Below are 10,935 nucleotides of genomic sequence, written 5' to 3'. Positions count from 1 at the left end.
AAGCAGTTCTCAAACAAGTAATCTCAAATCACTCAGGTATTGAGGATTAGTGTCTAATAGTTTTAATGAAATTTACTTATGACAGATTTTCATCTCTTACAGTAAAGTTTCATAGGTCTGTCCGATACTAGTCTTCCCAAAGTAAGTATCTATGCAAATGATTATGACATTGCCATGTCCACATAGTTCAAGAAACAGAACTACTAGTCATCTTGCATTCTAGTCGTCTGACGTTTTCTATGCGTCCATCTTTATAGAAAACTCCGACCAGGGACCTTTTTCAACTTTTGACATTCAAGTTCACTTGATAGACATTTCTTAGTCACAGGACTGGTCCTGACAGTCTATCTTGAATATATCGTCAAATTGAAGGGACTCATCATTTAATAAACCACAAATTAAATGGAAAAATGAATTCTATTCATTTATTGTGAATGATTAACCAATAATGTTTTACAAAGAATTAAACTCTAAAACTTTAAAACATTAAACAAGGACATCAAAGCCATTCTCCAATATGCTTGATTCCCATAGCTGCAGTGTGCGAGTTGTGCTTCGCCTGCGGCAGAGGTTTAGTCAATGGGTCTGAGATGTTGTCATCAGTTCCAATCTTGCTTATCTCGACTTCTTTTCTTTCAACGAACTCTCGTAGAAGGTGAAATCTACGAAGTACATGCTTGACTCTTTGGTGGTGTCTAGGCTCCTTTGCCTGTGCAATAGCTCCATTATTATCAGAATGTTCTTGGCAGCAGTCCAATGTGCCTCTTCAGGGTCTGACTGGTATCTGCTCGTAGCACTGAGTACGTACGCAACATCCGAGTGTGTACATATCATATCATACATTATTAAACCAATCAATAATGCATATGGAATCCCATTCATTCGTCTACGCTCATCAAGTGTTTTTGGGCACTGAGTCTTGCTTAGAGTCATTCCATGAGACATGGGTAGGTAGCCTCGCTTGGAGTCTGCCATCTTGAACCTTTCAAGCACCTTATTGATATAAGTGATTTGACTAAGTCTAATCATCCTTTTAGATCTATCTCTGTAAATCTTGATGCCCAGTATGTACTGTGCTTCTGCTAGATCCTTCATCGAAAAACATTTCCCAAGCCAAATCTTGACAGAGTTCAACATAGGAATGTCATTTCCGATAAGTAATATGTCGTCGACATATAATACTAGAAAAGCAATTTTGCTCCCACTGACCTTCTTGTATACACAAGATTCGTCTGCGTTCTTGATGAAACCAAAGTCACTGACTGCTTCATCAAAACATATATTCCAGCTCCTTGATGCTTGCTTCAATCCGTAGATTGATTTCTTAAGCTTGCATACCTATTTACCATTCTTTGGATCCTCAAAACCCTCAAGTTGTTTCATAAACATAGTTTATGTTAAAACGCCGTTTAAGAAGGCGATTTTGACATCCATCTGCCATATTTCGTAATCGTAATATGCAGCGATTGCTAACATTATCCGAATAGACTTTAGCATTGCAACTAGTGAAAAGGTTTCATCGTAATCCACTCCGTGGACTTGCCTGTAACCTTTTGCAACCAATCTAGCTTTGAAAACTTCAAGTTTTCCATCCTTGTCCTTTTTCAGTTTGAAAACCCATTTGCTTCCTATGGCTTGGTAGCCATCTGGCAAATCGACCAAATCCCATACTTGGTTTTCAGACATGGAGTCTAATTCAGATTGCATGGCTTCTTGCCATTGCTTGGAGCTAGGGCTCGTCATAGCTTGTTTGTAAGTTGCAGGTTCATCACTTTCAAGTAATATAACGTTATAGCTCTCGTTCGTCAAAATACCTAAGTACCTTTCCGGTTGAGATCTATATCTTTGCGATCTACGCGGGGTTACATTTCTAGATTGTCCATGATTCTCACCAGATACTTCTAAAGATCTATGAGTTTCATCCTGAATGTCATCTTGAGCATTCTCTAGAGTTTGTTGTTCGACTCGAATTTCTTCGAGGTCTACTTTTCTCCCACTTGTCATTGTGGAAATGTGATCCTTTTCCAAAAAGATACAATCTCGAGCAACAAACACCTTGTTCTCAGATGTATTGTAGAAGTAATACCCCTTTGTTTCCTTTGGATAGCCCACAAGGATACATTTGTCAGATTTCGGATGAAGTTTGTCTGAAATTAATCGTTTGACGTATACTTCACATCCCCAAATCTTAAGAAAAGACACATTTGGAGGCTTTCCAAACCATAACTCATATGGAGTCTTCTCAACAGCTTTAGACGGAGCTCTATTTATAGTGAGTGCAGCTGTATTTAGTGCATGTCCCCAAAATTCTATTGGAAGTTCGGCCTGACCCATCATTGATCTAACCATGTCTAGCAAGGTTCTGTTCCTCCGTTCCGACACACCGTTCCATTGTGGTGTTCCAGGAGGAGTCAATTCTGATAGAATTCCACATTCTTTCAGATGGTCATCAAATTCATAGCTCAGATATTCACCGCCTCTATCAGACCGCAGTGCCTTAATCTTCTTGCCTAATTGATTCTCTACTTCACTCTGAAATTCCTTGAATTTGTCAAAGGATTCAGACTTATGCTTCATTAGGTAGACATAACCATATCCACTGAAGTCATCAGTGAAAGTGATAAAGTAGCTGAAACCGCCTCTAGCATTTGTACTCATTGGTCAACATACATCTGTATGGATTAAACCCAATAGTTCAGTTGCTCTTTCTCCAACTTTAGAGAAAGGTTGCTTTGTCATTTTGCCAAGTAAACATGATTTTCACTTACCACAATCCTCTAAGTCAAATGGTTCTAGAATTCCTTCCTTTAGAAGTCTTTCTATGCGTTTCAAGTTAATATGGCCTAATCGACAATGCCACAGATAGGTGAGATCTGAATCATCCTTTTTGGCCTTTTTGGTATTTATAAACTTGTTTGTCGTGATCTAATAAATAAAGTCCATTGACTAATCTAGCAGATCCATAAAACATCTCTTTAAAATAAAACGAACAACTATTGTCTTTTATTAAAAAGGAAAATCCCTTAGCATCTAAGCAAGAAACAAAAATGATGTTTTTAGTAAGACTTGGAACATGGAAACACTCTTCCAGTTCCAAAACTAGCCCAGAGGGCAACGACAAATAATAAGTTCATACAGCTAATGCAGCAATCCGTGCTCCATTTCCCACTCGTAGGTCGACTTCACCCTTGCTTAACCTTCTACTTCTTCTTAGTCCCTGTGGATTGGAACATAAGTGTGAGCCACAACCTGTATCTAATACCCAAGAAGTTGAATTAGCAAGTATACAGTCTATAACGAAAATACCTGAAGATGGAACGACTGTTCCGTTCTTCTGATCTTCCTTTAGCTTCAAGCAATCTCTTTTCCAGTGCCCCTTCTTCTTACAGTAGAAGCATTCGGACTCAGAAGTGGGTTGACTGACCTTCCTCTTTTCAGACTTGGCGCCAGTTTGCTTAGTCGGGCTGGCCTTCTTGCCACCTTTCTTAGCATTCCTCTTCTTTCCAGATTTCTTGAACTTGCCCCCACGCACCATAAGCACATCTTGCTTATCACTTTTGAGCGTCTTTTCAGCGGTCTTCAGCATACCGTGAAGCTCAGTGAGCGTTTTGTCCAGACTATTCATACTGTAGTTCAGTTTGAACTGATCATACCCGTTATGAAGAGAATGGAGGATGGTGTCTACAACCATTTCCTGAGAGAATTGATGATCCAGCCGACTCATATTCTCAATGAGTCCAATCATTTTGAGAACATGTGGACTTACGGGCTCGCCTTTCTTAAGCTTGGTCTCAAGAATTTGCCTATGAGTCTCGAATCTTTCGACTCGAGCCAAATCTTGGAACATGTTCTTTAACTCACTGATGATCGTGAAAGCATCTGAGTTGATGAACGTTTTTTGTAGATCTGCACTCATGGTTGCAAGCATTAGACATTTCACATCCTTGTTGGCATCAATCCAACGATTGAGGGCTGCCTGAGTGACCCCGTCGCCCGCGGCTTCGGGCATCGCCTCTTCCAAGACATACTCCTTTTCTTCCTGCATAAGAACTATTTGCAAGTTCCTTTTCCAGTCAAGGAAGTTTTTCCCGTTCAACTTCTCTTTTTCGAGAATTGATTGAATGTTGAATGAATTGTTGTTTGCCATAGTTAAAACTATAATTGAAAAAGAATAAACAAATAAATAATCATTCGCAGTTTCTCTTAATAAACTTAAATTCTAGCATACATGCATAATTTAATGTTCATTAAGCATTTTATTCAAGTTATGTGTTCCGGCAGGTGTGAATAAAATGATTTCAAGACCCTAAAAACCATTGAAGAATTAAGCACATTATGTATTTAGACTCAATTCTAAAATCTTTTAGGTAAGCAATTAAAAGCCTTTTTCTAATAGTCTAGAAACTACTCTTGGTTAATAGGTACGTCTAAGAGCTTATTAGGTAAACCTATCAATTTTGCCACGACATAAAAGGACTCATTACTTATATCGTTGAGTTTCACCAAAACTAACATGTACTCACAGTTATTTGTGTACCTTACCCCTTTAGGATCAATAAGTAACACCTCGCTGAGCGTAAAACTATTACTAGATTGATGTAAAGGTTATCCAAGTAAATGTTATTTTGGCATGGCACCTTTTAACTCAATTTTTAAGTTTTGAACTTAAGGATCTTACTATGTTGGTTAGATTTTAAGTGAACTAAAATCCTTAATCATGCAACATAATCAAGCCACAATCTCATGCATATTTAAGACATATTTAAAAGCAATAAATAACTTAAAGCATGCATAAGATAAGTGTGATCTAGTATGGCCCGACTTCATCTTGAAGCTTTAACTTCAAAGTCCGTCTTGAAAATGGTTGGAAACTTCGTCTTGAATTTCACCGTGGGAGGCGCCATTTTCTTCAAACAGGATAAGCTATAATTAAAATAATTACAACTATTTGATGGTACGTAGACCATATTTGAATTGAAAAACAAATTTTGGTGCATTAGACTAATTACATTCAAATTAATGGTACGCAGACCATATTTTCTATCCTATTTGGGCCATACTAGTCACTTCATAACCTGCAAAATAGTACATATACAATAAATACCATTCACCCATTCATTATCATGAATGACCCACATAGCTGGTTAGTAAAACACGTTATGCATCACTTAAATATTTGCAGCAATTAATCAAGGGCCCCAATAATCTACCAATTATTCAGTCCTTATTAATTCTAATCAAGTTGTTTAACCTTAAAGGATTTGTAGACCTAATCAAGACTTTATGACTACAAATTGCTCCCACTTAAACCAATAACTTTATATGCTTTACTAATTTTAATCATAAGAATGTATTTCTAGTCTAACCGCAAACATACAAGTTTAATTAAAATTTAAAGCTCATATAAAATTATAATCGAATCCATCTAGTTTAATTTATTTTTCAGTTGATTTAAACGAATTTAAATTAATTCAAGGTTTAATTTTAGTAAAATAATTAGTATAATTTAAAATTTATAATAATTATAATATTCAAAATTAAAATCCGAGAAAACAATTTAAATTATTAATTTTAAAATTAATTAAAATTATTTCCGAACTAAAAATTCAAATTAAAATTCAAAACGACTCAATCGTAACATGACGAGCACTTGGGCTTGCGCCCAAGCCCCATCGAGTGCACGACCGATCGCATGGCCATGGCACAATGCAGCAGCAGCCACGCGCAAATGCAGCAAGCTAAGCCACGCTTGCGCGCAGCCTGCTCGCCTGCATGCATCGCAACAGCTCTTGAAGCGAGGCAACGCTCGTTGGTGCGCGGAGCAGTGCTCGCTGGGCAACCCAGCTTGCGCTCTCCCCCGCGCGCGCCTCGACCTTGTGCCACGCCCCTTCGCCCACCGCCCATCAACACAGCACACACACGCCCAGGCTCCTTGCCTCGCGTGCGCGCGCCATGACTTGGTTGCTCGCTGCATTCGTACCGCACGGGCGATGAGCTCCCTTGCTCGTCGTCGCGTGCCCGCACTATACAACACCCCTTAAGGGTAACACGTAGCTTCCATTGCTTTGTGCGTGAATCATATATGGGCGTTTTCCATAAAAATTTTAAATTTTTAATTCAAAATTAATGACAAATTAATAAAACATATTAATTTCATGATTTTAGGGCGAAAAATCGAAAATTTATTAATCAATTAATTTCCGATTAACATGGATTCAAATCTAGGTCATAAAAATTTAAAATTTAACATAAATTAACAATTTTTATGGTGGTTTTTAATCATGGATACCTAATTTAAATTATTAATTAATTATGAAACACAAATCAATTCTAAATTATTCGAATTTCAACAAATTAATCATAACTACAAATTAGGTTGTATAATTAACAAGTCTAGGCATTCAAAGTTGTTAAACATATACTGTAGGTCAATCAAAAACTCAAGATTTATCAACAAGAATCGCAAATATTCAATTTAACATCTTAAATTTACAAACTTTTGCGTTCGAAAAACTAAAACCTCCGAAAAGTCATAGTTAGGCTTCGAATTTGGGATTTCTGGGTTCGGCCGAAATATACTGTTTTTGTCAAAATTTTAGAACGCCTTTTACATGCGGAATTGACACAAAAATCACTCGATTTGGTTGAGTAACGAAGAAACTGCCGAAAAAATGCGTACATATAATTAAATAAACGCAATTTCCAATTAATTAACAATTACGAAAATTAATCACCCTTTTAATTTCTTGCAAATTTGTAAAATTTAACCATGTTATGCAATTTAGATTATGAAAATAATAAGAGGCTCGTGATACCACTGTTAGGTTATGATACATATGACAAAACATAAATCATGCGGAAAACCTTAATGTCAGGAAACATATTATTTACACATAATCATATAGCATAATTTAGATGCATACACTTTGTAGCGTGCCTTCCCTAGCTGCGCCCGAACCGAACAAGAACAAGTCTTTAGGACTCCAAGTGTCGTCCCTCCGTAGATAGTCCACAGCACGTCCGGATCCGCCTTAAGCCTGACCAACTAGAATCGCCCTTAAGGTTCCTAGGAATTTTCAGCTAAAATGGTTGCAAGTGTTTGGCTGATTTTTGCTTCAAAATCTTACCTTTGAATACTTCAATGTTGTGTATAAATTTGTGACCCTAGGCACCTATTTATAGAGTTATGGAAAAGGACTTATAATTCTATTAGAATACTAATTTAGTTTAATTAGAATCCTGCTAGGACTCTATTAAATAAACTTTATCTATTAGGATTAGGATTTAATCATATGACGAATCCCGATAGCTTTAGGATTCGTGTAACATGCACACGAGCAGCGCACAAGCACCGCACGCCCGCGCGCAAGCCTTGCGGTCTACGCCGAGCACACAGCGCTGAGGCCCACTGCTTGCAGCCTGCCTGATCCGTGCGCGCGCCCAAGCCTTGGCTGGGCCTGTCCTTGCGCTGGGCCTGGTCGAGGCTTGGCGTGTGGTTTGTTGCGCTTGGCTTGCTGGGAGACGGCCTGGCTTCGTGCTGGGCCTTCGTCTAGCAAGCCTCGTCCGATGCTAATTCGTACGATACGCTTCTGATTAAATTCCAGATTCCGGAATTCATTTCCGATACGAACAATATTTAATATTTCCGATTCTGGAATTAATTTCCGTTTCGAACAAATATTTAATATTTCCGTTTCCGGAATTATTTTCCGATTTCGAAAATATTTCCGATTCTGACAATATTTCCGTTTCCGGGAATATTTCCGATTCTGGCAATATTTCCATTTCCGATAATATATTCCGATACGTACCATGTTTCCGTTTCCGGCAACATCTACGACTTGGATAAAATTTATATTTCCGATACGATCCATATTTCCGTTTCCGGCAATATCATCGTTTCCGGAGTATTCATTTTTCTTGCTTTTAAAGATCTCAACTCCCACTGAAACAAGATCCGTCGATTCCGAATATCCATAGATGGAGTATTTAATGCCATTAAATACTTGATCCGTTTACGTACTATTTGTGTGACCCTACGGGTTCAGTCAAGAGTAAGCTGTGGATTAGTATCATTAATTCCACTTGAACTGAAGCGACCTCTAATTAGACATTCAGCTCACTTGATCTCACTAAATTATTAACTTGTTAATTAATACTGAACAACATTTCCAAGTAGCATTTAATGCTAAGTCTAAAAATGTGGTTCAGTATTAATTAACAAGTTAATAAATTCAGTGAGATCAGTGAGCTGGATGCCTAGCTAGAGACCGCTTCAGTTAAGTGGAATTAATAATATTAATCCACAACTTACTCTTGACTGAACCCGTAGGTTCACACAAATAGTACGTGAATGGATCAAGTATTTAAGTGAATATATTATTCATTAAGTACTCAATTTATGATCATTTGGAAACGATGGATCTCGGTTCCAGTGGGAGCTGAAATCGTCAAAAGGCGAAATAAAGAATACTCCGGAAATGATGATATTGCCGGAAACGGAAATATGGTTCATGAAGGAAATATAAACATTATCCAATTCGTAGATGTTGCCGGAAACCGAACCATTGTTCGTAACGGAAAATATTATCGGAAATTGAAATATTGCCGGAATCGGAAATATTGTCGGAAACAGAAATATCACCGGAATCGGAAATATTGTCGGAAAAGGAAATTATTTCCAAAATCAGAAATATTAACGGAAACGTAAATATTTGTCCGAAACGGAAATGAATTCCGGAATCAGAAAACGAATCGGAAGCTCGACGAGAGACAAGCCGGCAAGCGAGCCGGCCCATCGCTCGACAAGCAAAGGCCGAGCGCATAGCACTGAGCACGAAGGCCAGCGCCAACGCCCAACCGATGGGCCAGCAGCACAATAGGTCGCGCCAAGCAAGCAAGGCAGCAGCAGCACACTGGGCCGCGCCAAGCAAGCAAGGCAGCAACGATGCAAGCCCGCCAAGGCAAGGCTGCAGCGCGCTGGGCCTCTGGCCAGCTGCGGCTGCGGCTAGGCCTAGGCAGGAACGCGCGCACCAACATGGCCCATTGTGGGTGCGTTGGTTGCTTCGTCTTGGGCTCCAAGAAAAGTCCGATTACTTAATTCCCAAGTAACTTTGGATTATGTATTCCTAGTCCTATTGGAATTGATTTAATTAAGAGTTTAATTAATGTTACAATTCTAATTGGATAAGAATTTCAATCCTAGTAGGGTTGGTAATTCTTTTCTTAGTAAGACTCAAATTCCTTATTTCCTACACTATAAATATGAGGTTAGGCCCTCATAATTATATACATTGAAAATCATATTCTTTACTTACATTGTGTTCAAGGGAGAACATAATATAGCCTAACCTGAATACATAAAACCTTAACTGAAATCCTAGTTGGTTAAACCTAAGGCGGATCCGAATGTGCTGTGAACTTTCTACGGAGGGGCAACGTTTGGGGCTCTAAAGACTTATTCTTGTTCGATTCGGGAGTAGCTAGGGAAGGCACGCATCACATTGTATGTAACCTAAATTATGCTAATTGACTATGTGGCAATGAATTTGGATTTTGGCTTTATGGTTTTTCTGCATGAATTATATTATTGTATTATTCATAACCTAACAAGATCTACAACCTTAGCTCTGACACCATATGTTAGATATTGTGAAACTCCTTGAGTTGGAGTATCTTCCATATTAGTCCCAATTGTATTTGAAAACCTAATGCAACTATAATTGTGCAATTTATATCCTAAGAGAATTCTATTCTCTATCACTTTCTTTATAACACTACATTTTTTCCATTTTTTTCAACTCTTGCACCATTCGACTATTTCTCAGTGTGTAGGTAATTTTACTTTCCTTCTTTTTTCCCCTTTTGTACGAAATTAACATAATTTGTGTAAAAGAGCTTCAAATTTTAAGTGCTTAGCTAATTAGATGTAAAAAATTTCTTTATTTTTATAATTTTGTAAAAACTATACTTGAACATATTTAAATACCTTCTCCCCTTCATTAAAAAAAATAGTTATTTAAAACAATTAAACTTTGACGTAACCTTAACGCCCCTACAACATAAATTCCTGGCTCTGCCATTGTGTGTCGATGGCCTGATCGATTTAAATAAAGAACATTAAGTTTTCCAGGATAAAAAAATAATCAAAGAGTACAAACTTGACCAGACCCGATTGTTATCAGACCCAATCTTTATGTGTTCGAGAGTGAACCTGACTTAAATTTTAACCAACCTCATAATTATCCGATCCAACTTGACACGAACCCAAAATTACTTGCTGCAATACGACTTAAACACGATTCGATATGATCCGAACCCGAAATTGGACCCGACCTGTACTTGATGACCCGACTGAACTAAACCTGAAACCGGACAATTAAATAACTCGAACCAACCCGATCAAATCATGACACGAGATCCGGAATAACCCAGCTCGAACCCGTCTCGAGTAACGGGTTTGACCTATCAAACCAAGCACACAAAAATGTACTTTCTCTGTTCTTTTTTAAATGACACATTTATTTAGGCACGTTTGCCAATGCAAGATTTCAAACGTTAATATATTTTATTACGGATAAGAAAAAATTATAAAAAGTTGATATTAAAAATATATTTATTGAGACGAATCTAATAAGATCGCACATGTCTATACTCTTTCTTAAGTATAAATCACAAAAGAAAGTTAAATGAACTTGGGTAAATAGTGTCAAAAACTCAATTGTGTCATGTAAATAAGAACGAAAGAAGTATATTTTACGTTTTTTCAAAGTAAGAAGGTGATTTGTGAATTGTGATACACGAATAAAGTGGGATGGAGGATTTGAAGGTGAAAGTTGTAAAAAAATTTAATGCAAAGCAGGCAAAAGTTGTGAATTTAACTTTTACCTTTGGAGAGAGAAAGAAAAATAAAAAAAAAGAATCAAAGATGCAGCA

At 37.6% G+C, this 10,935-nt stretch overlaps 1 protein-coding gene across 1 annotated transcript; it reads right to left on the bottom strand.

The window, feature by feature from the left end:
- Nucleotides 1–3,093: 3,093 nt before the first annotated feature.
- LOC130465863 (glycine-rich RNA-binding protein RZ1B-like) lies at nt 3,094–3,578 on the bottom strand. Its single transcript, XM_056834685.1, has 2 exons — nt 3,307–3,578; nt 3,094–3,217 (listed from the first exon to the last, which is right to left on the bottom strand). Exons 1-2 carry the CDS (start codon nt 3,533–3,535, stop codon nt 3,201–3,203), a joined length of 246 nt encoding a protein of 81 aa, XP_056690663.1. The 5' UTR covers nt 3,536–3,578; the 3' UTR covers nt 3,094–3,200.
- Between the last annotated feature and the right edge of the window lie 7,357 nt (nt 3,579–10,935).

This window comes from Spinacia oleracea, chromosome 1, assembly GCF_020520425.1.
Source record: "Spinacia oleracea cultivar Varoflay chromosome 1, BTI_SOV_V1, whole genome shotgun sequence".
NCBI lineage: Eukaryota > Viridiplantae > Streptophyta > Magnoliopsida > Caryophyllales > Amaranthaceae > Spinacia > Spinacia oleracea.
Note: the sequence above shows the minus strand (reverse complement) of the source record. Positions and strands in the feature narration are given on the sequence as shown.